The 27309-nt window shown below is 51.2% G+C and overlaps 1 protein-coding gene and 1 non-coding gene across 2 annotated transcripts; both read right to left on the bottom strand.

Moving 5' to 3' along the window:
* Window positions 1-11244: 11244 nt before the first annotated feature.
* Window positions 11245-26886, bottom strand: EIF2S2 (eukaryotic translation initiation factor 2 subunit beta). The gene is made up of 9 exons (XM_078875930.1): window positions 26709-26886; window positions 22953-23154; window positions 20003-20100; window positions 18880-19048; window positions 18153-18253; window positions 15821-15969; window positions 15363-15419; window positions 14950-15035; window positions 11245-11970 (listed from the first exon to the last, which is right to left on the bottom strand). The coding sequence occupies exons 1-9, from the start codon at window positions 26721-26723 to the stop codon at window positions 11795-11797; spliced, it is 1053 nt and encodes a 350-aa protein (XP_078732056.1). The 5' UTR covers window positions 26724-26886; the 3' UTR covers window positions 11245-11794.
* On the bottom strand, window positions 16574-16647 carry LOC144946783 (small nucleolar RNA SNORD30). Its single transcript, XR_013639953.1, has one exon. It is a non-coding gene; the product is annotated as a small nucleolar RNA SNORD30 (small nucleolar RNA).
* Window positions 26887-27309: the final 423 nt, after the last annotated feature.

Raw genomic sequence — 27309 nt, 5'->3', positions numbered from 1 at the left:
TTTCGACTCCAGCGGCCTCCCCCCTCCCCCCCCCTCTGGCGATGTCGTTCGCGAGCCCGAGGCCGTCGCGGCCCAAATTTGTCGTCCGAAATGAGTAAAGCGCGATGTATTCACTATCGACTAATCATAATAATTATTAGTATTCATCATTATTAATCATTATTAGTCGATCATTCCAATCGACTAATAATTATTATTCGATTGGAGTAGGCGGCGCATATTCAGCAATCATCGCCGCCTACGGCCCTGCGACAACTTCGCAGCACCCTTCTCCTGATCACCGGTCGTGAGACTCGGTGGAGGGTTTCCTGGTTCCACAAATGTAATAACAACAACACTATTAATAAGGGACCTTATTTTTTGCCAGCATCGAAGTATGACAAATAATAAGAATAGGTTGTATCCCTTCTGGGAATAAGACAGGAGTTGTGTTAAGATGTTCAAACACCAAATAGAAGCCCCTTGCAAGGAACCGAGCGCTGCATGAAGCACGCACGGTACTTGTGCATGGTCAACATGCACACAAGCGCGTGTCTCTGGTCGTGTATGATGCGGTGTCTTTGTAAGTGAGTGGCCGACACCGGAGACAGCCTCATTCATGGGCTTGTCTCACCAGTGTCAACCCAGAGAATATCCACAAAATACAAACACCGAACTGTAACTGTCGCTGTTAACGATTAGAAGGAGGCAGCAAGCCTGTGCCAGTCATTGCCTGCAGGCAGAGCCAAATACCAGACCGGGTTCTAAATTGTAAACCGGTGGCAGCTGCTGCTGCTGCTGCGGGCGTTATTCACAAGGTTACAAAAGCGGCATCACACGCACGACACTCGCTGCACACAGAACCGCGGCGATGGGCGGGGTGCCCGCTGATCAACTCCACATGCGACTCAATCCCGACGGAGTCTCGGATGCAGATGACGTTCCATTGTTCTCCGGGAGGCCACGTGACCCCTGTGTTGTTTCATTCGTAATTTCTCCTGCACGGTATCCATGCCGCAGCCTACGATAGTCCCCACTCGCCATTGACGTTAGCCATGGCTGGAGATCAATTGCAGGTGGTCGGGCTCAAAGCGCAGTGCGCCAATCACTAACAAAGAGCCCCCGTATAGCATGAACAGACCTTTGGGGTAAGTATTGTTAGCGATCACCTATCAAAATCAGAATCTTAAATTATCAAGGCCGAGACGGCACACGAGACGATGGGTGACCAGCACCACGCCCGGCCGCCTTTGTCTCCCAAGTGACGATATTCTACGCGTCGCGCGGCCTCGTCACTAACAGGCGCGCGCGCTGAGCCACGCTTCGAGGAGCCCTCCCCGAATGAATCTCGAAGCAGCCCAGAGCCACGTGTCGCCCGCAACTTCAAAGAGCGCCGCGGCTGCGGCTGCTGCTGCGGCTGCTTCGTGGTGGTGGTGGTGGAATTCGCCCTCGTGCGCGTGTTTAAACTTCAAGCCAAGGTCAACGCGCGTCCCTCAACGCTTTCGAGTCTGATATCGCTCTAAGCTCAAAACGAGCATGGGTTCGGCACCCTCACCCCGCCGCCCCACGTCTCCATTCGCACGCCAACATCATCATTATCATTGTCAGCAGCAGCCGCAGCGTTGGTCAATCCACTGCTGGATGAGGTCGCTTCTGAAAAAGATCTACACAGCTCAGTGGGCCTCTACCTGGTAATACACAAACTTTAGTTTAATTATAACCGCAACATCGTACATTTGGATGACAGAAACAATCAAAAATAATGTACGTAGTTATTTTATATTTCTAAAATTATTTCAAGAAATGTTCCCTCGGAGGAGCCAGTTCAACTGCAGCGCGATTCATCACGCGAACTATGCGATGCCTTCAGCAAAGCGAGAAGATTTCCCACGCGGATGGGATTCGCTTCAGCCCAATGAGACGCGACCCTAATTTACACAAATCGTGACTGGGACAAAGCCACGGCGACGATTCGTGGTCGCAACGGGCCCAGCGCAAGGAATGAAATGCGACACTCGACTCCCCTGTCCCTCCGCCCCCCACCCCCGCCTGCCCCCCATCCCCGCCTGCCCCCCCCCCTCTTCTTAACCCGGTGTGTGGGCGCCTCTGACCCATGCACTCCGGTAGAGTTCTAACATCGCCTGCAGACTCGAGAGCGGTAAATCCACGAGATTTGTTAAACGCATGCAGCTGGTACGTACGGGGTTGGGGGTTTTGGGGGGGGGTGGATTTAATTTCCACACAAGTTTTTCCGCTCGGTATACAGTAATATTTAATTATTTTATTTTACCAGCTAAGGCCCCACTGAGCTCAATAGCTTTTTTTTCAAAAGCGACCTGGCCACACATTATAGCTCAACGGCTTAACACGTGGAATGTATTGCAGGCGAATACTCCAAACGCGTGACGTTGATTCTAAATGTGGAGAGAAAAGCCGGAGGACCCGGAGAAGAATCCATGCCACCACAAGGCAAGAGCCACGCAGACTCCCGACACCGAGGCTTGAAGGCAGGGGGCCTTCTGCAAACCAGGCGAGGGAGTTGACGTCTCGCCACCGCAGAGCCGCGGCGTCACCACGTGACGATGCGTCGATGAAATAGCGGAGCCCCATCCGCCAGCAGTGGCGTGAGCGAGCAGTTTCAGGGCTGCACCTTTAGCAGCGAACTACTCGTAAGGTTGCCAACACTGATCGTGTGTTTTTTTTAACTAATACTAGTTTATTTTCATCAAATATCTCATAATAAAAAAAATTCAGGATTATTGTGAGATCGATTAGCAATTCCGGAAGAGACTCCCGGCCAATCCGGGAGTGTTGGCAACCCGAGCTCCAGGCCGCGAACGCTTCACCGACGACGCTCAAATCGTTGTTCACGCAGCGGCTCCTTCACCCGCCCGCTGCTTGGCAGACAACCAGACACGGGCACCCAGTGACGTATGGATCGGTGTTTAGTCCACTGAGGCTGCGTAGCGTCATATGCAATGGAATGCACGTTGTGTTCAAACGCATACCCCCACACACACAGAACCTTCTACACTTCACACACGTCTGTGTGCGTGTGTGTGTCTGTGTGTGTGTGTCGCTGTGCGTGTGTGTGTCTGTGTGTGTCTGTGTGTTTGCGCGTTACTTCTCGCATCGAACAAAGGCGTCCGATCTTGATGTGAAGTTGTTGTGGCTGCAGGAGTCCCCATGCTCCGTGCCTTTACCGAAAGACATTCACTGCGACACGCAGCAGCAGCAGCAGCTGTCGCGACCATGACATCCATAATAGAGGGTTTGTTGGGGTTAGATCGCGTAAATATATAAATGTGTCGTTGAACCCGCCACCACCCGACACAGCCAACGAGTAAGGGTTGTCACGTAAACAGAACGTGCCAATTCGTCACTAGTACAGCACTAACCGGTGTGTTGGAGAGCCAAGCCACAACATTTACAATCTGAGTACGACGTTTCGCCAGTAATTACAACTAGCTTCATCAGGCCGCTGATGGGGATAGTTGTAGCTGTATTGTGTACGGTGTGTGTAGGTTTGTGTGTATCATCGTGCAACAGCATGTGTGTGTGTGCACCTTGTGTGTGTGTGCACCTTGTGTGTGTGTGCACCTTGTGTGTGTGTGCATCTCTGATTTACCCGGGTCACACTTGTCCTAGCAAGCCCGCAAGGCTATACGGGCAGCTTTGTCCGTGTGTTGAGACCTCTGTGTACGGTACTGAAAATTCCGATGGTCAAATCATCCTAAAACCGCGCAACGGTGTGGGATGTGGGAAGCTAAGCAGGCTTAAGCCTGGATGGTGTTTGGATGGGCAGCCGCTCTGCACAAACAAGTTGCTACAGGCTGCTGCGGGGCTACATTGTGCGCAGCAGAGGACGGTGCAGCGAATCCATTACACAACTGTATTCCATGTTTCCAAGCCGTACTCACCAGCGCGGTGAAGTATGGTCAAATATCCCCCCACTCAGCAGCCCGGGGAGGCTCTCATCCAGCAGTCGATTGACAGAGGGCTGCACTGCAAGCCGAGCAACCCCGAGGTAATTCCAGGCCACAATGAACTTCGCCATCAGTGGGAGTTGATGTCATGGCATGGGCCTCTCTGCGGCTGATTCAGCCTCAAGTTCTGCAATAAAGACTCTCCGCAGTGGAGGGGCAAGGGTGGCGAGCCCGCGGCAAAGTTCCAGCCCCACCAACCCGCGTCATCAGGTACAGGGACAGCGCTTGTTGCGAACATCACGCCGACGACTCGTCGTGATGTTGTTCTACTTTGGCTCCACGGGGGTCACGTGCGCCGTGGTCGTCTGTCCGGTCGTCTGTTCCCAAAGTCAATCGCGCCCGTCGTGGGGTTTTTCCTCTCTTCATTTTGCCCCCCCCCCCCTCTTGTGTCTTGTCCTGCCGTTGTGAGATACGATACCAGGAACGGCGCTTCTGAGACACGAGCAAAAGAAACCCCAAAAGCCACTTCCTTACACGAGACAGAACACAACAACAGGAGGCGGGGGAAGGGGTCGTCACTGCCCCACCAGCTGTCGTTATTGGGCAATATTACTTAAATATGACTTCAATATTACTTCAATATTAGTTCAGAGGTAACTTTCCTCAATATCAGGCCGATACAAAGGCCGCAATTGCAACAACAACGACGAAAATAAACGAAGGCCCAATGTAGCCTTGAGAGGCGAATCCAGGATTCATCCACCGGCTTTAAAATGAGGATCCCGAGTGTTAATGGTCTCAGGCCAATCACCAAGATGTACGTTGAACTTCTTTTGCACCGTACGTAGCCAACCGCGCCAATCGGAGGTGCGTGGGAAGGAAAATAAACTAAACACAAAAAACATTTATAAATAAATTAGTTTTAAATGTAGATTTAAAAGTGCGTAGCTGCAGTGGCTTCCTATTATTGGAAGGAAGAAGGTTCCAGACGGCCGCAGAAGCGCATCTGAAAGCGCGCGATGCAGTCACGTGACTTTGTTCGATGGCTACCCAACAAACGTTGCTGCGAGGATGGCCGGAGGTCGCGTGACGATGGTTTGTGCCCCTTGACGAGATCGGCAAGGTGCTGTGGTGCTGTGGTGCTGTGGTGCTGTGGTGCTGTGGTGCTGTGGTGCTGTGGTGCTGTGGTGCTGTGGTGCTGTGGTGCTGTGGTGCTGTGGTGCTGTGGTGCTGTGGTTCATTTGCGGCAAGCACTTTGTGTGTAACAAGTGCGACCTTATCAAGGATTCGTTCAGCAACCGGAGTGAGAGAACAATCCACAGACCTCAATGAACGGAGAGATTTTGAGACGAATCCATTGGTGGAATGCCATCCCTTGGCCCAATCTTAGCCCCACACCTACAACACTCGGTATGCAGTTGTCGTACCCCATACACGTACTAACAGGCTTTTGATCTGCTTAGCTTCTGAGATCAAGTTATGTCAGGCGCACAGAGGGCAATTGTGGTCAGAGGCAAGTGGTTCGGTGATGTCGTCTTCCGGGGGTAATCCATGACGATGTTCCACTGCTGGCTGTGAGAGCCCTTGGTGGGTGTTTGTCTCACGATGACACGATGCCTGAAGCTCACTTCGCAAGCACGTGGGCATGTCCAGGCCTATCGGTGACAGCCTCCCACTCTGTGCGGGTCCTGAGGGTTCCTGGACGTCTGTGGAAAAAGAGCTTTATAGCTCATCGGATTCCTCCAGTCGACAAAACTGTTCTGATTCTCATCGTGTTGCCCTTGAGTGGTGCGATATCCCATTGAGATTATATCTGTTCAGTTGTCTCACTTCACTCTTGTTTAACCGAGTGATGCATATTGAGATGAACTGCATGAAGTTAACGTCTTCAATGAGTTTTAAGATGTCACTGAGATTCGTTAACGCTCTTCAATCGTTAACCCACTCATTGCATCATGCCCACTGGGTTGACCGCTGTTACCCGAGTTGTTTGGCTGCCCTGAATGACTGTAATGACACCTTTCCTACTCGTTTGCAGGGTTAATTTGTCTCGTGAAAAATCACTTTATATAGTTTGCTTTTAACAATTAATGCGTAATGACTCATGCTTGTTATTTGAACTTCCTCTGACACGCTGGTCATTGCGGGTTGGTGACGGTTGGGAACGTAGATGCGGTAGCATAGAAATACAGTACAACCGTGTAGAGAGCTGCACTGCCCACTGCTGCCAACCACAGAGCCCCACAACCTGCAAACTATTTGTGCATGGCGACTTCACATTCAAGGACGATCCAGGCTCAAACCTCCTTAGATTCTGAGATCTCATGAGAACGCGTGCAATTGTGGGTGATTTAGCTGGAGGAAACTGTGAAAAATAACTGAGATTATAATTAAAACGAAGTCAATCTTCAAAAAACATAAAACCATGAAACATTACACTGGAAATCCACTACAGAAAAAAACTTTTTGCAGAAGACAGTTTTGAAATTGACATTTATTTCCCAAAGTTTACTCTACCGGCAGAAAAAGAAACTGCATCCAAAAACAGAAACCAAAAATAAAGACATTTAAACAGTGACTGCAGGAGGAAACACACTCCAGAACACCCAACTTTCGAATCTTTTTTTTTCCTTCATTAAATATATTCGTGACCGTAACAAATCACTTTTTTGTGCGCACGCATCGATGTCGTGTGACTGTTAAAACCGCCACCAACTCAACAAACTAACCCCGGACGCGCGAACTCTCTCCCATCGCTGGCAATTTTCCCAAAGAGGGAACAAAAAAGATTTTTCTCAGCAAACACAAAATAATTCAAGACAAGCGACGAATTTTTTTGTTGCATCTCAGCTAATAAGGGAATTGCAATCTAGCAGTGTTTCAGGTTTGAGGCATTCACCAGCTTGCACAGGAGGACCGCATGCCATCGGATGATGCACGGAGCCCAACGGACCCTACAAACCGGACCCTACAACGGACCCTACTAACCGAGCCACACCGGGGGGGGAGGGGGGGCTGTAACGAACCGGCCGCGGCACGGCTCGGGAAGGTTGTTGTTCTATGTCCACAACACGAGCCGTGCCGCTAACGGTCACGCGCATTGCGGCACGCGCGCACAGACGACAGGGGGTACCGCTGTTGTTCTGTGAGATGCGCCCGACCGATGTCGGGTCGTCATTGAAGAGTGCACAGCTTCTTACGAGGCCCAATGGGAGCCTTTTACCCGATATGCCAAAACCAATACCTCCACCATTCGCCACGAAGTGACGGAGACGTCACCACGGTGCCTGTGCCGGGCCAGGTACAAAGGCTCGCTGGCAGGTCACGGGGACAGACCCCAGGTGCCATTGGTTGACTTGACTTGAGATGACCGACGGATGCACGTTACCCGATAACAGCCGACGGTCGCATTAGCCCGGCCCCCTATGCCAGCATAGCAACAATCTGGTTCTGGTTTGGCGTCGCAAATAGTCCGTGAAAATCCGCCCGTCCGTGAGCGATGTCGCTGGCTGATATCGGACGTGCCAGTGGGGAAGGAGCGTCTACTCTCCTGCGGGGCTGGAGGACCTATGGCCCACGAATTCGTGTCACATGGCCCACGCGAGGCCTACAACTTCAAAGCAGCCCGCAGATGATATGAAACCGTCGCTGCATCTAAGCCGCACTACTCGGGCACTCGAAGGGCAAATTGTGGCCGTGGCAACAAGTGTTGATCATTTTCAGTCACTTGAACCCCGGCTCTCGCATCATGTCCGTGATGCAGTCATTTTTAGTCTGTTGATGGTCGGCGATGCGGCAATCGACTCATCTCGACGAGCTGTACTCACGAGGCACCACTACGGTGCGTACGAGCGTTCAGGGTTTCGGCACAATCGTCCTCGCTGCGTTTCCACATCGCGGAGTAGCACCGATTTCAGATTGATTGGTACTCCAGTGGCGGAGTGAAGAAACACCCCTGGGAAAAATAGTGTCACAGAAATAAATTATTTAATTGCCTCGGCCAATTTGTATTATTTGGTACCCCGGGGGGAGCCGCCATAAGGATCACGTGTTGTTGCAAGGGCATCTTTCAGTGGTACAAGTGGACAATAAGTGGTCCTGCAAATGAACCGGCCCCTGCTATACGAATGTGGAATTTCCACCAAAGTTCGATGAGCACTGTCCCACTCGCACGAAGCTGTCAGACTGATCTAACTATTGTGAAATCTGCTACATGAGGCCAATTGACTGATCTAACTATTGTGAAATCTGCTACATGAGGCCAATTTTAATTGACGTACTCTAAAAAGATGTGCAGCAGCTTCGCAGTTGCCCACTCATGGAACAGGCGGAAATACCGACACACCACCACACGCAGCCTCCCAATCGGCTCTGGTGGACCCAATTCTACACTGCTGGACTGTTGGGTGGGGGGGGGGAGAAGGGGGAATTTGAAGAAACTTGCCCATTTTGTCAACCGCTGTGGCGGGAGACTGAACCGCCACCACTGTTCACGGGAGTGCGATTTTCTCGCCAATTCACGCCGAGAAAATGTCTTGCTGAGCTACGCCAGTTGGCAATCACAGAAAGATTTCGCCGCTTTGGAAAGTGGAAGGTGACACGGCGGAGCCAGGGCGGTCGCGCATTCGCGACGAAGAAGCAAACGGCGACGCAATTCTTCCTTCTGCGTGGACTGCGCCGTTGTGCCCTGCGGCTCTTACGCGTTGCACCGCGTGTTATTGAGCACAATGTCCGACGTTTCGCTCCACGGGCTGCAGGCTTCTCCAGGAACTCAATTCGGTTGTTGACGAGCTCCCAGCTCGTCGAGCGGAAGCGGTCAGAAAATCGTGCGTCATTCAGAAACCGCGTGTCGAATGGGTGCCGCCATTCTTCCTCCTAATAGTCACGGCCACAGGCAGAAAATCATGAAAGTTGAACGGCGTTTTGTGCGCGTGGCCAAACATCTTGGGAAAAAGAAAACCGCTAACGACGGCGAACCCGTGCAAGCGTGACGGGTTCACACTTAAAAAGGAGGCAGCGGGAAGTGCAGTGGCTTGCGTGCTCCAATGACCTCAGCAACCCAAGTGCGAAATCTGGCCACCGGCAACATTCGTGGCAAGCGATATCCTAACAGTTGCTGCCCCCCCCACCGCCTTCACACCAAACTGCGCTCATGAGATTGGTGAAGTATCGTCAAATAACTCACACGAGCAACTCCGGCGTGGGGAGGCCTTCATCTAGCAACAGATTTACAAATGGCTGCAAAATACATACGGGAGTTCAAAGTAACATTGGAAGATAAAAAGCAATCATCTTACAGGCCGAGCTGGCAGCTTTGACATTTAAAAGGTGCAGCTCCTGCCGAGGCACCCAGACGACGGATGCTGTGACACCCAGCTTGACGGAGCACTCGTGGCAGAGCTCTTGTGGCCAGCGCTTGACATGGCCAGGGTGTGACATGGCCAGCGCTTGACATGGCCCGTCTCACTCAAGGCGTACCACTTTGTCAGAAGCCAACGGCGATTGTCCTGCGGAGAGACTTGCCGACCAGAGGAATGTGGAATGTGACGGCCGTGTTTTAAGCACGACCCGACACCACTTTGAGAAATGTTTTGTACGAGATTCACACCTCGGTGAAATTTACTTTGAAATCGATTTTGGCAAGAAAAAAAAGGGGGCAAAATTTGGCAGGGCGATGCGCTTGGGCCAATTGGCCAAAATGCAAACCCCACCCCCTTTTGACTCGCATGTAGAATCAACTCTCGGGATGTACACACAAGCCAACGATGGCAATACATCCCAAGGCCATTCCAGAAGCGCAGTGTGCGGGTTTTTTTGTGTTGCTCACTTCTCCTCGTCGTTTTTCCTGAGCAAATCTTGAGGCAACGGCGGCTGCACTGGAGCCAATCGGCGAGAAAAGCGGAAAGCGCCGGCGATGCAGCGGCGGTCCTGACGGGCAGCGGCGAGCACCGATCCCCTTTTCCAAAAACGGCGAAAGAAATCACGTGGCGCTGTTCGCACGTCGGAACAAATTTTCCGCCGGCCAGACCCGCTTGTGCAGCCGCCATCTCTAGGCACGGCAAGGCCGAGCGCACTTGCACCAGGTCAGAGTGCACACATTCCCCCACACAGCTCCACGCGCTTTCAGACGCAGCTGCTACAAAGCAGCTCTTAAAGCGTCGTCCACATACGATGGGGTCCCCCGACTTTCAAGTCGGCGTCTCACATTCCGCTGGAGTGGTGCTAAAACTCTAGGTTACTTATGTAGGGAGGGGGGGAGGCAGTTAGGTTAGAGATCTTCCCATCGCCCCCTCGTGTGACATTGGGAGAATCCGACTTGCTCGAAAGCTGACACGATAAGAGACGGGGGAGGGGGGTGTTAGCGGAGAAGTTGGACGGCACAACCTGCTACAGCTCGGCGGTGTGCTGCGACCAGGGCAGGCACACAGCAAACACACAGCCACTCAGGATGGCAACTGCAGGTCAGATGGGGAGGGCAATATCGGGGGGAGGGGGGGGTTGGGAGCAAGTTGTGGGCAGCACATCCGCCGAACACCTCGTGACTACAACACCGCACTCGAACGCAGCTCTCTTTTTAAAAAAAACCCCAACGCACCCCCCACCCCTCCCCCGTTCTTTGAACCCCCGAAGAGTGTTACACCGGGGGGCTTCCTTAATGCCATCGCTCGCTCCACTACGCTGCCTCGAGACACTGCTGGCACCACGCATGACAATCGAGGAGTCTCTCTGCAGGTGACCGCAAAAGGCGGCGATTTTATTGTCTCGTAATCCCACCGGCTCCTTCGAGGTGACGCTACTGGGGCTGGGAATCAGCGACCGGTTGCATGAACACCTTGATAAAGGAGCCGCTACGGAGCGTCGTTATTTAAAGTAGTAAGCACAAGAGGGCGAAACATCATTGGAATTGTTTTTGCGTGTTATAAATCAGGTCAGACTCGCTTGATGTAGGGAGCTTTGCTCTCAAACCACAGATGCGACGCGTCGTAACACGCGCGAATGACAATCTACACCAGGAGGGTGAGAGATGCCGGTGTGAAAGAACTCGAGGATTTGGAGGGAAGCATGCAGGCCGCATGACTCTGCCAGACAAGACAACTGCAGTGAAGAGTCGGGGGTCCGGAATGGAGTTCACATTTACTTCCGTTAAACATGTTGGCGCGAGTGTGAGAACGTCGAGTAGGACAGTAGGAAGTTAAAAAGGCTGTAAATACGTTCAATTAAATCCGTTCGATGTTGTCGGATGTTTTAAAAACATTCTCAGCTGGGAAACTGTGCAAGTTGCATGAGGCACAGCACAGGTGTAGATACATGCACACCTGGGTTTTTATTTTAATAATCATTTTTCCGCTGAAGACCGATGGCGAAGCAAATGTTTTTATTACCACTTTCAACATCCAAAAAAAATGTAACTTCTGGGGGCGAAAAAGTAGCACGCGAAGTACACAAAAAACTCAAAATAATTCGCAAAATTTTAGGGGCTTTTTTAGACCAAAAATGCGCTGCCAGTCTTGAGCGCGAATCGAAAAATGGGCACGCGAAATACGCAAAAAAGCTAACTCGACAAAAAGGAATCCCTTAATTTTAGTTTTAAAACGACCAAAATGCGCCGCCCAACTTGCGCGCGCGCATCAACTTGCCGCTAAAATGTTGGCCGATTTGTTTTTGTTGTTGCTCTCTCCTCTCTTTTTATTTGCCACCCACCCCCACCCACCACTGCTCCATCCATTTTATCCCCCCTGGAATGCTCGGCAAATGGATGCCTCTCCCCCCCTCCTCCTCCTGGTGGATCCGCCCCACGGGTTGGTTGGGTGACCAGGCGTTGCTGCCGCGTTGCTTTGCGTCACAGTGCAAAGCAACGACGTCAACGCCGCCGCCGCCTCCGTTGTCGCTCAGTTGGCTTTGGCGCGCATCTGCGCACGTTTGCCCGTCACGGCCTGGAAGCCGGCCTTGATGCTGGCGACGGAGCAGCGCGAGTGGCACGTCTCACACTGCAGGAAGTAGAGGCGCGTGTCCTTCTGCAGCGTCGTGTCCGGAGAGCGGCACGTGTGGCACGTCACGTACTCCTCTGTCGGAGGGGCGGGGGGGAGTTAAGGGGGTTGAGGACACGGAGCACGAGAGAGGGGGGTGGAAGAACGAGACAAACGTGAGAGGGGTGGAGGGCAATGAAGGAATGTCATCACATGGCGGCTGACGATTAAGCTGGCCTAACTTCTAACACGCCGTTTCTCTGGTCTCGGCTGTCGACCCAACTTTTGCTCTTTTATGTCCTCCTTGAGGGCATCAATCCACCTCTACTTATTGCTCCTGCCAATGTCGGTAATTTGCTAGAGGTGGTGGTGGTAGATAATGCCTGTTCTGCCACCCATATGTTCACCTTCCTGTGCGGCCCTCCTCCCTTAGTGTCGCTGTGTAAATTGAGTTTATACAACTGTAGTGACATCGTGGATGTCACTGGGTAATGCCGGCTCTAGCGAGGCACGGCGTGCGATGTATTGCCATCGGGGACACCCCGTACATGTGGGTGTAGTACCGGCCCAAGAGGGGGCTTGGTGAGCGCTGGGTCATAGCGCTCAGTGGCACAATGCGTGGCGTGCAGTGCCGACTGCTACAGGAGGGAGTGAGTGTCAGCCATGGGATGAGGTTACCCCAGGCCATGGCACTCTGGTTGACCCTGGAAGGTACGTGACAAGTAAGATCTACACATGGGCCCCAAGTGAGGGCTGGGGGTGGTCACGTGCCGGGGCGAGATGCTGCTCGAGGGTTCAAGGTGGTCGTGGCCAAGGGCGGAGGCAGCCACGGCCAGCGAGCAGAAGAACCGGGTCCCCGAGAGGAACGGGGGTTCTGTGTTGCTGTTGTCATCTCAAGAGCTACGTTCTACGTCCAAGAAGAAGTCACCAACACGTGGACCTGGACCCAAGCTGGGGTCCGGTCCATTGTAGCTACTCCCAGTGTAACTAGTCTGGTGGTCCACCACCATAGGGTGTTATCTGGTAAAGGGGCAGTTACCCCTTTGCGTTAAGTGTGTTGGTATTAATAAATGTGTTGCCTCCAAAGAGAACATCTGCAACTCAGTTGAATCCACTACACAACCTATTGGCAGTGCTATAGATGCAGGCCTGTTCTCCTGTATAGATGTAAAAGCTGGACAATTACAAAAAACCCCTACAGAGGAAACTGGAAGCAACATGTGTTTTGTTTAAGGAGGATGTTAAATATTTCACGGACAGATGAGATGAGTGACATACATGTTACTGGTAGCGGGTAAAAAATACAAGCTATAAGAATAGTTATAAAAAGGCAAGTTATGTTTCTTGGACAGGTAATGAGAAAACAAGAAACTGAATATAATGTTTTGACTGGGGACATTCAAAGTACCACAGGAAGCCAGGGGAGACAGCGAATCATGATTCCCAAGAAATTTGAACAAATGGATGCAACTGGGAGGAGTATCTGATGCAAAGTTCTGTCGGGAAGGCCATGATCGCCGACATCTATGAGAAAGGACATCACATAGCGTCAAAACGCCCGTCGGAGGTCGACTGATGCCATCATCACTTCGGGGCTGATAAAATAGGGTACCACTTTACCACAAGGCAGCAGTGGGAAGAGCACCGCGCCCTGCGGGGAGCCCGTCTAACCGCACCGCTCCCCCCTCCTCACACAAACACACCAGCGCCACCAGACATGCTGCCCCGCTGCAGATTAAGCCATGGGTGTATCTGCAGTGCACAGCCATGAGCGGATGCTTTCGTGAAATTGGCGCGTCACCGCTGAAACACCCCGACAGACGCGGGGCGGCTCCGAGAGATAGCGCGAGCTGGGCTCCGGCACCGCGGGCTGTGCCAGAGAAGTGAACTGGCGCCGCGATAATCGTGGGGTCGAGCCCCAGGCTGTGTGCGCGTGGTCCAGCTATTCTGCCAGGCCACTGCTGCCGAGTGGATTCTTCTCCCGGGTCCTCCGATTTTGCCCTCCACATTTAGAAACGTGCGTTTAGTTGATTTGGCTGTTACCATCAATTCCCAGGTGTGATGATGATAGAAGACACTACTCCCTGCCCTGGCCCTCCAGCTATGATGAAGCCTACCCCAAGCCCTATCACTACCCCGATCAAAACCCCTATCACTACCCCACCCCTATTACTACCCCACCACCATCACAACCCCTACCCCAACCAATCCATAACCACTCTCACCTATCCTCCTTACTGTCACCATAACTACACCACCACCTTTAGTAACCCCACTCTTTAATTTAACCACTACCATCTAATATACAATTTTATAATTATTGAAAAGCGCCTTGCCATAAGGCGCTATATAACTAATACAAGGTAAAAGACGTGTGGCCATGTTGCCTCTGAACAAGAGCTCATAGCTCAGTGGACTTTATCGGTAAGCTAAAATAGTTTTATATCTGTAAAAAAGCACCAAAGGTGACGCAAGGGTGGGGAACAGAAACTCTGTGGACAACAGCCCAGGCTCGATGCTCCAAGAGCTTAAAAAAACAAGCGATAAACTATTTTATTTCATCAGGTAAGGCTCACTGAGCTGCTATACAGCTCTATTTCAGAAGCAACCTGGCCACAAATGATAGCCCAACGAAGTGGCTTATCACGTGGACATTTATAGCAGCCAAATACTCTGAAGGCGTGTTGATTCTGGACCCGGAGAAAAATCCACACGACCACGGGGAGTGAGACACGCAAACTCCAAATATAGTGCAGGAGTCAGGGTCGGGATCGAACCCACGACCTTCTGTATACCAGGCGAGGTAGTTAACATCTCGCCACCGTGGCACCCAAAGGGGGAGAGAATTGTGCTCTGCCCGACCCAAGCGGGGACCGTGAGCAGGAGCGTGAACGTTTATATGGGGATAGAAGCATGAGGGCAAAGGCAACTAGCATGAAGGGTGGGCTCTAAAATAGTTGATGCTTCAGTCCACCGTTTGCCGTAGAAGTCCTCTGCCTCTGTTGCCTTATAGAGAGTGACGAGGGTGGCGGCAGCAATGATACAGCCGTGCACCAAAAGCGCCACACGTTACTCACTGATGTATCTCCTCAGCACGCTCTCAATCTGCTTCTGCTGGAAACGCCCCTTGATGATGAGCTGGTTGTTGCCGTCTATGGAGCCGCTGCGGAAGGGAGAGGCGAAAACGGTGAATGGACACGTTCCCCGCAGGCTCCACCCTCTGCTGCTTCAGCTACGCCTCTAAAGCCCAGCAAACTGTGCAGGAGGGGTTGGTGGATCACTCAAGAGATTGTCATGTGCTGGACTACGAGGCGGCCAGGATACAAACAAGTGATAACTGCTGGGTGTTTTACCCAGGAAAGCCTCACTGAAGCAAAATATATTTGGAAGTTGGGATAATTTCATCAAGGTGTGCGGCTCGTGGTGGAGTAGACCGAGAAAACCCACGCGCACGCCCCAAGGGGTGCCACCCGAACCGCCACCCACGTACCTGGTACCCAACTCGGAGAGCAGGAACAAGAGAAGATGCTTCGGTTGTCGATGTAAACTAGCGGGAAACAAAGGGGCACAGAGTCAACGCAAAGAACACGATGACGCACAAGCGAACGTCACACGCACGGTGAGCGTGGGCCGACAAAGCAGCATACACGAGGAGGGAGCAGTCTGCAGTAGGACGATGGGTTTTGCTGCACTCCGACGTAACCCCGCAGCGGAAAACAAAACAATCCGTTGACGCGGTTGGGTGGTCGCCCACTCCAAGCGCTAGCCGGGCTCCACCCTGCCGAGCGGCCAACATCCGTCGCGATCAGTTGGCCGCGTCGGCGGGCGATTCAGTCACAGGCAGCGAGCGCGTTAAGCAGAGGGGACTCTCACTGCAGGATGGAGCCCCCCAGCCCACGATTCACCCGCCCCCCCCCCTCACGCTCCATCCCCCTCAAGGCGACTCACAGCTTGCAGATCTCGGCGAAGTTGGCGAAGGACGACTTCTTGGTGCCGACGCGCACCACCTGCGGTGGCTTCATCACAAACTTGCGCTTCTCGCCGGCCATCATCTCTGGGTTCTTCTCCCGCATGATGTTAAACACCCGGCTCAGCAGCTGCGGGACCCCGACACACAGGGGCATCGCGTTAGCGTGGCCCCGGGTTACGGGGGCGAGGAGCAAGTGCTGGGATACGGGGTGAGGCTTCATCACGAGTCAGCCCGCGACAGGTTATTCACATCGGTTTAAGATGGGTAGGGGTAAAGGAGCGGCATTGCAATTGCTTGCTCACATCAGTGCTAGCACAAGGGTCTCCACCGTAGAGGGTATATTGGCCTCATAATAAAGGTTTCATGGCTTAAATTGTGTAAATATGAATGTGTCGGTAACCCACCACCACCACCACCAGACACAGACAATTCTAAAGGTTTGTCACGTAAACAAAACGTGCCAAATAGTTACTACTTGAGCACACCGGTGTGCTGGAGAGTGACATTGGCCTACGCCTCACACACTGGACAGTGCTGATGCTTTACCCCACCACCACGTGACCTGCCGGTGTACACGTTTGTACTGCCGGTTGGACAGAGGCGAGGTGGATAGAGGAAACTTGCACCGTAATTTCATCTCGCTCCATCTCATTACCAGACGGCACTGGTTGCGTGAAATGGCAAGTGGGTCGAATGCAACCTCCCCGACGACTAGCTCTGGCATTGTTCCTCGTGATCAGAAATACAACTTATCATCAACTGGTTCATCAGTCGAACGAGATTCCATGTGTTGATCATCACGTCACGAGGAAGCACGCATGCTCGAGCGAGAAGAATTCAAAACTACAATAAAAAAAACACTTTCACCATGCACTCAAAAGAGTGTCTCTGCTCAAGCGAGCGTGTGAAAAAGTTCACCTCTGTTGGGTGCTCCTTAGCCAGGTGGTGAAAATTCCACATTCTTATGGTAGGCGCCAGTCTATCCATAGGACAACCAATGGCGCACTTGTGAACCACGGTCGTGAGGTAAAAGCCCGGCTAGCCGGATTTCGCACTTCGCCAGATCGGGTGGGCTCATAACAAAAAAAAACACTTTGAAAATTTGAACCTAAAAGCTAAACATTGTACAACCAAAAAAAAGATCTATTGGAATATGGTATGTAATATATAACGAATCATATGCACTAATACATGATATCGTCTATATATTATGTAAATATGTATTGCATTCATTCTAGATTTGAAGCTTTCGTGACTGCAAGGATTAATATTCTTAGGTTTTTTTCAGTAAAGTCAAGTAGGTAAAAATTAAAATTAATAAAAGTAAAAAATATATTGTATTGTAGTTCAAGTGATACAAATAACTTACGGCAATGTGGTGGTGGGCGATGGAGGCGAGGGCCAATGGGGGGGGGGCGATGGTGGTGGCTGTGTACCCTCAAACATAACGAGGACTGAACAGTGCACACCATCAGTACTTCGTTGTCTGTGAAAAGGCAAAGATCCCCTGAATGCCTTAACAGACTGTTGGGGCAAGTGTTGTTAGCAAGCACCTATGAAGGCCGGCAAGGCACACGAGGGGGTGGGGATGGCCAGCACCACACCTGGCTACCTTTGTCTTCCTCGTGGCGATGTTTACACGCCGCACCAGGTACTCATTTTGAGGCTGAGTCGACCTAGGGAGGCCCCTAACCGGTTCAGATAATCGTTACTGGTGTTGACCACGAGCGGGAAATGAACCCGGGTCGCCGGGTTCGAAGTGCAGCATGCCAACCGCTGCACTACCGCGGTACAATAACACACACTAATGTCTGTAAATATACACATATAGTGGATAGAGCAATACGTGTGTGTATAGATATAATACACATACAATGTGTAATGTGGATTTTTACATAGATTGTATTTGAAAGCGTGGTTAGCTAGACCATTCAGCTAGCCGGGATTGTACTGTACATGTGCGTATTTAACCTTTTGTCAATCCACTGCTGGATGAAGGCCTCTGTTCACAAGGCATGTCCGTCAGCCTATTCTGTGTATTTAGAATTTGTACCTTCTCCCTGTGGACGTGCGGATTTTTCTCCAGGTCCTCCAGTTTTTCCCTCCACATGGGTTTAGAGTATTTGGCTGCTATACATTTCCACGTGATAAGCGACTTCGTTGAGCGATCATTTGTGGCCAGGTCGCTTCTGATAAACAGCTATAGAGCTCAGCGTACCTTACCTGGTAAAATAAAAAGTTTTTACTTTTTACTTGCCCCTACAGCCTGTGAGGCTACACGGGGGGACCTTTGTCTGTGTGCGGCTGTACCTCATCGTATGTGTAGTCCCGCTCGGAGCCAGCCCATGCCGGTCCCGACATGCCCATGGTGAACGACACACCGTCGTCATCCAACTTGTCATCGTCGCCTCCTGCAGGAGATGGAGAGGAGTGGCAGTCGGACATCAGCAGAGTAATCAGAGCAGGCACAGACACGAGACACTAAACCAGTGGCTCGCCATCGAACAAAGGCGGTCACACCGCATCGCGCGCTTGCAGATGAACTTCTTCGGCCATCTGCAATGCTCTTCCTTCTGATACTAGGAAGCCACTGGAGCTATGCACTTTTAAATCATCTAAAGTAACAAAGTAATTTCTTTCGAACTTATTTTTTTGTTTAGTTTGTTGTCTTTACCCCGCATCTCCGATTACAACAGTTATCTAAGTACGGTGCGAAAGAAGTTCAACATATACATAGATACAAATGGGAAAATACAATTTGCCTGGAAAACTTACAATATACATAAGTAACGATAAAGTAGACAAAACCACTTTAAAATCTCAGTCAGGCGCCTACTTCATAGCCCTCGAGTGACATCACTGCTGTTGCACGAACACAAAGGGGTGCAAACGTCACGATGAGGGCCTCATCATGCACCAAGCCGCTCGCTCGTGTCGCGCGGCTACAAGATAGGGGGGCTGTTCTATTCCTGAGCTGCGGCACATTCCCTTGGGGCCCTGCGCGCGCGTGGCGGCGGCGGTGCTGAAGAGCGCGTACCGTCGAACATGTCGTCCCCGTTCTCCAAGTCCTCGATGATGCGCTTCTTGGGCTTCTTCTTCTTGTTGCCGAGCCCCAGGTCCAGGTCGCGCTCCAGGTCCCCGTCACTCTTGGGCTCCTCCTCTTCAGGGATCACCTCGTCCACCTCGGCCAGCAGGCCCTCCTCGCTCTGTCGGCATCAGCGGCGTAGGGAGGGGGACAAGGCGGAGCGAGGGGGTGCATTTAGAACGAGGGGGGCGGCACACGGAAGTAACGATAGGAAAGAGGATATGGACGAGACGGGGGAAGCACAGAAGGAGGGGTGATAGATGGGATGGGATGGACACGTAGGAGGAAGCAGTGACGGGAGCGATGGGAGGGAGTGATGAGAGGAAGCAGTGATTGTAGCGATGGGAGGGCGCGATGGGAGAGAGCGATGGGAGGGAGCAATGGGGGGAAGTAGTGATTGTAGCGATGGGAGGGAGTGATGAGAGGAAGCAGTGATTGTAGCGATGGTAGGGCGCGATGGGAGAGAGCGATGGGAGGGAGGTAGTGATTGTAGAGATGGGAGGGAAGCAGTGATTGTAGCGATGGGAGGGAGTGATACACATGTGCAAGAGACACAGGAATAAGAGATTCGCCTTTTTTATAAAGCCACTTGTGGAAATTCCGCATTCTCATGGTGGGAGTGAAGTCTACCTGTATGTCCACTGTTAACTTCTCATTATTTTAATCCACCTTGTGCGTATGATGGCGAGTGGTGGCACTGCGATTAAAACCACTGTCACAATCCCAAAAACCTGGGCTCAATTCCTGGCCGTGTACAACACCAGTGGGGTGGTACCTGAACCTGCCCTTGAGTGCCCCTGAGTTGACACCATCTTAAATCAGCGTGTTGTGGGCATGCGTAAACCTCAGCAAAGCCGGGAGGGCTACTGGCCACACCACCCTGTCGAGTGTTAGACTGACCTTACCAGTTTCTCATTGACAGCACACTCATCTACAGTTTTTATGAGGCTAAATGGGGGCTGTTTTTCATTGTGTGTGTGCGTGTGTACGTGTCTTTGTGCGTGTCTGTGTGCGTGCATGCTTGTGCAGGTGTGTGTCGGCGTGAGCACGTATCTATCCGTGCACGCGTACGTACGGGCAGAGCAGCATCCACCTCCTGCAGGTCAAATGCCTTCTTTTTCTTTTTTTTCTTTTTCTGGCTGAGGTCGAAGTCATTGAAGACATCCATGAGCTCTGCAATAAAAATTAAAAGCACACGAGATGAAACAAAACGTTAATTGGCCGCATTCAGCAATGCGATTGCGAGCGTGCAGACTTGTGCTTGAGTAACTGCTCAACAAGTTGACTCCTGACTTGATTGCTGCAAGATACGACCGTGTCCGTCCAGTGCTCGCTGAGCTGCATTGGCTTCCGGTTGCCGAACAAATGCATAAGGTCGTACCCGTTACACACAACGTGCCAGCCACAAATGAACCGCAATACCTTGCCGATCTCGTTAAGGAGCATAAACCATCACGCGAGCTCCGCTCATCCTTGCAGCGGCTTTTGGCTGGCCATCAAACAAAGACGGTCATCGCATGCTTTGAGAAAAGCATTTGCAGCCGTCTGGAATGCTTCCTTCCGAATATAGGAAGCCACTGGAGGTATGCACTTTCAAATCTCGATTGAAAATAGAACTGCTTTTTGTGTTAAGTTTGTCCTTCCCCCACACCTCTGATTAGCACGGTTGGCTACGTATGGTGCGAAAGAAGTTCAACATGCATACATTTAACTGCTGTAACTCACCTGCTTTAAACCAACAGTGCAGGGGCAGATAGCACTTTTAACTTCTTTTGGTGGGCTACAGATTAACAAACACCTTAGTGTTATCCAATAAGAGAGCGTCAAATACTGCACGTGCCAAACGAGTACAAAGCGGCCCTTGCAGTGAACGTAGAGATTGAGCACGGTCATAAAATTTGAAACACTGTTGCCAAGTCAACAATATTCCCCTCGAGCACTCGTTTAGTGCAGCTAAGATGCTCGTAGCGACGGAAACACGTAATTTGCGGGCCGTTTTGAAAGTGGTAGGCTCATGTGGCCACGGGCTGTATCTGGCCACCCACGCTGTCGTAGAATAATAATAATGTGATTTATTTAAAGAGGAAAGATTCACAGGCTCACAAGGCCTTTTGAGGAATGGCCCTGCATTGGGAATGTTTGGTCAATTCCATGACAGTGTTAGGTGTCAGAGGGAACCAGAAAGAGCGGGGAAAACAAAAACCAAGAGAAAACCTTTGAGTGGCAATAACATTCAAGGATCTGCATAGATGGGTTCGCAGACCTCTTTGTATATTGTTATCTCCTGGCCAACTCTCAGCCAAGAGGGTTCTCTTAGGAGCCTCAGAAAAAAATCTGATGATCCACAAACCCTTTTCTGTGAGAGTAGGATCACAGGCGCCGCCTTACACATGCAGCAAGCAAACAGCTCGCTCGGCGGGCTCACCATCAAACATTTCAGAGTGCAAATAATCCCGGTTGGGGTTAACATCTCTGCCTCGTACTAATTTGTAAGAAGTCAAAAGTGCTCCTCTTATGCAGGGGACTGGTCACCGCCATGATACGTGGGACATTTCCACCGCCGTCTCAGGGCCGCAAGGGCAAATGAACAGATGTTTTGTGTAAAAGAGGGAACAATATTTTGGAAGCTACACAGTTTCCTGTTGAAGCTGCGGGGTAACGTTGTGGCTGTGGGCTCATGCGAGGTTGCGTCTGGATGCCTCTGTGCAGTAGAAGCGTGCTGCACGAGCCAGGGGTACACTATCGCGTCCTCGATGTCATTTGGCTGCCCTCCGTTTGTAATGAACACTGTACAACACCCACGAGTGCTGCGGTGGTGCTGCTGTGGCATTGCTCCCGAACGTAACGTTTTCATGAAACAAAAACATTTTACCTCGTGGATATCTACCTAGGCTGTGCATGGCAGGCTATCCAATATGACTTAAAGCTTTCGTGACAGCAGGAATTCATACTCTTTGGGTCTTTCGGTAAAGTCACGTAGACAGAAAAATAATAAAATCATTAAAAATCACTACGTTTCGACCCAAAGAGTATCATATGACTTAAATATTATATTGTAAAAATATATATAATTAAAAATCAAGGTTAAGTCTATCATTACGGCACTCGAATTGTCACTGCATTAAGTCAATGCCACTGTCATGACAGTGACATCAGTAGATGTATACAGTGGCAGGCCTGACAACAACTTGAAGGTCTTATTTTACACTAACAACGCTTCAAGGTACGAAAGGGGGAACATTTTCGACCTGGCAACACTGCGTTTCTAAATTGGCACGCTCAGTCACTGCTATCTCACTACAAGGGCCCTCTTGCGGTGAGAGAAGTGACTGCGGTGTGCGCCTATTCATGTGGGGTGGCCCGCCAAAGGCTTTTGAAAGTCTTATTCAGTCCTCAAAAAGGATAGGTTCCCAAGCTCCTGCTTGACATTGTGCCAGCCTAGTAACATCCCAGGAACGGACACCCACATGTGTGTCCTTATGAAATGTAGTTGCAGGTTGTATCCGGCCAATGAAATTAATTTGGAGGCCTACTTTAGACCATGACGGCGGCCCACAAAGTCCAGAAATGGTCCTCACACAGACCACACAAAACTAAGTTGCAGGTCATCTCCCAGCATGTGAGCCAGATCAAGATAAAGTCACAGGCCAGTCATAAGTTCCCTACTCTTCATTTAATCTACACAATTTTTTGTTATTTTACCAGGTAGGGCCCACGGAGCTATCTATGATCGTTCGACGAAGTGACTTTGTGTGGAAATGTATAGTTGCCAAATACTCTAAAAGGCATGTTGATTCTATATATGGAGGGCAAAACCGGAGGATGCAGAGAAAAAATCCACACGACCACGGGGAGAGACAGATGCAAACTCCAAATATACAGGCATCAGGGTCAGGATCGAACCCACAACCACCTGCATACCAGGCGAGGGATTTAACATCTCACCAACGCGAGGCCCTCAATCATGTCGACCCAGGCACAACCCCAGATCGAACCCCCACGCACCAGGCACCCCCCCCCCTCACCCTTCTTGGCTTTGCTGTCCGCATCTGCATCGTCGAGGTCTACTCGGTCTACCGGCTCCACCGGTACCGGCACCGGCTCGATCGTGTCCGTCGTGGCGCCAGCAGACGTGTCTTCGGGGTCCACGCCATCGCCGTCCTCCTGGACAAATGGCTTCTTCTTCTTTTTCTTCTTCTTTGTTAGGCTCGGGTCGAACAGCTTGATCTGATCGGTGCCACCGTTAGAGATAGAAAGAACAGACAGGGAAGAGAGGGCAGGGCAGACAGGCAGACGTGGAGCAATGGATTAGTCAGACAAATGCCAGGGATAGACAGATATACAGACATTCAGAATGGTGCACAGACACACAAGATCCTCCACATAGCTTTTAACAGACTGTCAGGACAACTGCAGTTAGCGAGCACCAATGAAGGCTGGCACGGCACACAAGGGGGTGAGTGATCAGAACCACACTAGACCGATTGTCTCCCCAGTGCTGATGTTTACACACCATGCCCGGTACTCATTTGAGGCTGAGTCAACTGAGGGGAGGCCCTAGATTGGTTTTGATATTGGCTGTGAGCAGAATTCGAAATCGGGTCGCTGAGTTCTTAGCGCAGTGTGCTAATTACTATATTACCACTCACCACACAGAAACAGACACACAATCAAGTGGACATAGAGACACAGACAAAGTTAAACACGACTCGGCCTCGTGTACATTATACACTGCTCGTGTTGGCTATGAGTCATGCACGCACCTTGGCCAGAAGTTAAAACGACATTCTGGGATCACAGCACAGTACCTGCACTAACCTCTATTCCTCTGTTAAACACGTACGCAAGAACACAATGATTCTAGGATCATGGTGGTTAAAGGTATTTGGACGTTTGTGCTGTACAGTTGGTTCACTGTTCATTGGTCCTGTAGAGCTGATCATCACTGACAATTTTACCCTCACTGGGATTTGACCTCATGACATTCTTAGCATCTTGCCAATGTCATGGGTCTTTGACATATTGCGACTAATCCATCGCAACATATGTTGCGCCATATGTGTTGTTACTAGACCTGCCTTACTTGACCTTATGAATCTAAGGAATTTAGCTTCATATCTTTAAAAAATCCTAAGAAATACGTTTTTATTCAAAAACCAACTCGGGTTACTGCTGAAGAAAAAAAAAGATGGATATTAGTAGTGGCAAAACAGCACAAAACAAAGTTAATATTCACCATTAAATTACTAAAATAGTTTACATTCCAATCAGTCCACTGCTGGATGTGGCCTCCCCTCGCCGTGTCGGTGGCGGGGATTGTTTGACCATACTTCACTACGCTGGTCTGAGCAAGTTGCTGAAGTCGGGGGCCTAGGAACGATTCATATATCACTCGCCATTGATGTCAACGCTAACCACTCCACCCTAAAATCCACCATAAACGCGGCTTCAGAAAACATTGATGGACAATGATGATATTTCTGGCAATCGCTGTTCTGTAGTGCAGAGAACTAAAAGGTTATTTTGACCAAAACATCATCCCGTCACATCTTTCTTTTTGCAAAGCAGTGCTGATGAATGTGTTGGGTATTTTTACTACTCGAATTGCTGACACATGACTCCTATTTGTCATTATGAAGGCTCAGCTAAAAAAAACCCATTGCAGCCACAAACAACACAATCACACAGCGCCTTGCAGCTAAATGACATCAACACTAGTGTAGCGAAAACAAACCTTTCACCTCGAGATATATGGAGGCTTGCTTTGCCTTCACAAAATATATGTAAGTTTCAGTGAAAGGATTCGTAAACAAGTTTACATGTTTCTCTCAACTGAAAAACAATGCCAAGGGGAAAACCTGAGGACACAGGTTGTGCATGTCGCGTGGCAACCCGCTGCTGGATGAGACCTTCCTCACGCCATTGCAGACCATGGGGGGCTATGTTCTGCATGGCCAACCAAGGCGGTCACCACACCGCACGCTTTCAGATGCACTGACGACGCGTCCGCCTGGAAGACTTCTCCCTTCTCATATTAGGAAGCAACTGGAGATGTGCACTTTCATCATCTAAATTGACAAACTCAGTTCTTTAGAACTGCTGTGTGTTTAGTTGTCCTTTCCCGCCACCTCCGATTAGCACGGTTGGCTACGTACGGTGCTAAAGAAGTTCAACGTACATCTGTCCGTTGTTCAACATGATGGTGAGGGCATGTTGGTTATGTTCGTTAATGAGGGGAGGCGTAGACATGGGCAGGCATAGCCATGGGGAGGCGTAGACATGGCAGGCATAGCCATGGGGAGGCGTAGAGGTAATCTCCTGTAGACCAATGTATGCTGCTGCACTGCGCTCTCCTGGCCACCACGCAGACCCGCAGGCACCGACGACAACCATGCGGCGCTTATCGCATAGCGATTGCCCAGGCAAGCACTATAAACAGGGCTCACACTTGCTTAGCTTCTGAAATCTGACGTGTGTATGTATCGGTTTTTTTCTTTAGATTGTTTTCTACCCAGCAAAGCGGAACTGTTGTTGCAAGTCGAGTTTTCTAGGGGGGCTGCTGCTGCGCATCGCCCTTTCAACGTCTGTTTTGAACAACTGAGAAAACTGCTCACAATTAAAAGTATTTACACATTTTCTTTGTAAAATCGAGATGGTTTGCCCACTCTGTCAGAAGAATTTACATCATGGCAAAAGCCATCCTCCAGTGATGACAATACAGAGTCTTAATTGAGTTATATTATCCCGTTAAAAGAGTATTAAAGGATCAGAAGTGGCCTATCCGAGCATGGTGGCAATTCCACATGCCTATGACATGATCATTGTCTACAGAGGACGGCGAATCTTGGCACGGTAGTAAATGTAAGTCCACCACAGGCCATGAACTGGACCCGTGCTAAGCGCTGTAAACACGGCCTTGCGTGTAAGTATTACATTGGGTACACCTTCAATGTGCCGATAACCAGGTATTCACTGCGGTTGAAATAATGACTAATCCGCGCTTAACGATAACAAAAAACTCAATCGGATTACTTTACATAATCATTAATCATTTTTGAATCAAACTCGCAAAGGAACCGCGAGCGGCGCTGCCGAAACGACGACGCATTTAAACGTGTCGAGACGGCCAACCCAACTAATGAAAGAGTCCGTGTATAATCGCGTATAATTACAGCACATTTAACACAAACAGAAGGCATGGATGGGGGGGGGGTGCTGCCATTGCGCAATGGTTGGCGTGACGGTCTTGCAATACGGAGGCCGTCGGTTCGATCGCTCAGTAATCAGCAGAGACGCACTCGGTTTCAAGTGTTGGGCGCTCCGAATACGCCTGGGCCAGCGTCGCGCTACCCCCCGTGGAGGCTCTTCAGCCAGCAGTGGAGTGAGGCTGGACACGTTGTTTCAGGGCTACACTTTTACCCCTTTTAAGCCGCATCGGGAACCCGTCAAGAACCCCGCACGTGGCCGAACCAGCGACAGCTCTCCGCCTCAAGGCCTGGCTCTGCGTCGAAATAAAGCTTCAATTAAACAAATGTTTACACGAAATGCCCTACAATCCGAGGCGAGGCAGCGACTCGACTTACAGTCAAGACCCCCCCACCCACCGCCGAGGCGACCGACCGCCGTTCCGTGCAAATGAACAGAGACGTGTTCCCCCTCCACCCCTCTCAGACGCGGCGCTCGCGGCCTTCGCGGCCTTGCAAGTCCAGGCGGGCCCCGCGCTCGCCTGGGCCGCGAGCGCCACGCCGGTCGCCCGCTCGCCCGCCCCGCGCCGCACGCACCTCCTCGTCCGACATGTCGGCGGCCGCGCGATGTTAGTCTCCCTCTTCCTCGTCAAAATCCGCCGTGAAGAACTCGCTCCGAGCCCAGAGTTCCGCTGCTTCCCCAGTCGCCGCCGACAGGGAGCGAGTTGCGTCAGCCGCGTGGTGGACGCGAAGCGACCCCGTGGTGGGTGAGGGGGGGAGGAACCGGATCCCTCGGTAGGAACCGGATCCCGCGGAACCGCCTCATGCGTCGGGCTGCGGAACCGGTTCCCGGAGGCTGACCCCGCCCACCTCCCGGGTCCCATTGGCGGGCCACGGGGGGCGGGGCGCAGGTGGTGGACCCGGATCTCGGTCTCCAATTTGCCGGGGAATCCCGGATCCGGTTCCAGGATTTTTTCCCCCCAACCCCTCCCGTGTGGCGTGGCCCCGCCTGCGTGACGTCATAGACACGCCCGCTCCGTCCCGGGCCGCGTGACGTCACACGCCCGCCCGCTCTGAAGCAGGCCGCGTGACGTCACACGCACGCCCGCTCCGAAGCGGGCCGCGTGACGTCATACGCACGCCCGCTCCGAAGCGGGCCGCGTGCCCTGACTTGTTCTCGATTAAAAATCTAGATTGT

Source organism: Lampetra fluviatilis, chromosome 42 (assembly GCF_964198595.1).
Source record: "Lampetra fluviatilis chromosome 42, kcLamFluv1.1, whole genome shotgun sequence".
Lineage (NCBI taxonomy): Eukaryota > Metazoa > Chordata > Hyperoartia > Petromyzontiformes > Petromyzontidae > Lampetra > Lampetra fluviatilis.
Note: the sequence above shows the minus strand (reverse complement) of the source record. Positions and strands in the feature narration are given on the sequence as shown.

Coding starts and splice junctions, on each gene's coding strand:
- EIF2S2 (XM_078875930.1), bottom strand. Junction 15,970..18,152: donor GGGACTACACATACGATGAG/GTACAGCCGCAC, acceptor GGGGTCCCGCAG/CTGCTGAGCCGGGTGTTTAA. Junction 15,036..15,362: donor CTCTCCGAGTTGGGTACCAG/GTACGTGGGTGG, acceptor TCCCTTCCGCAG/CGGCTCCATAGACGGCAACA.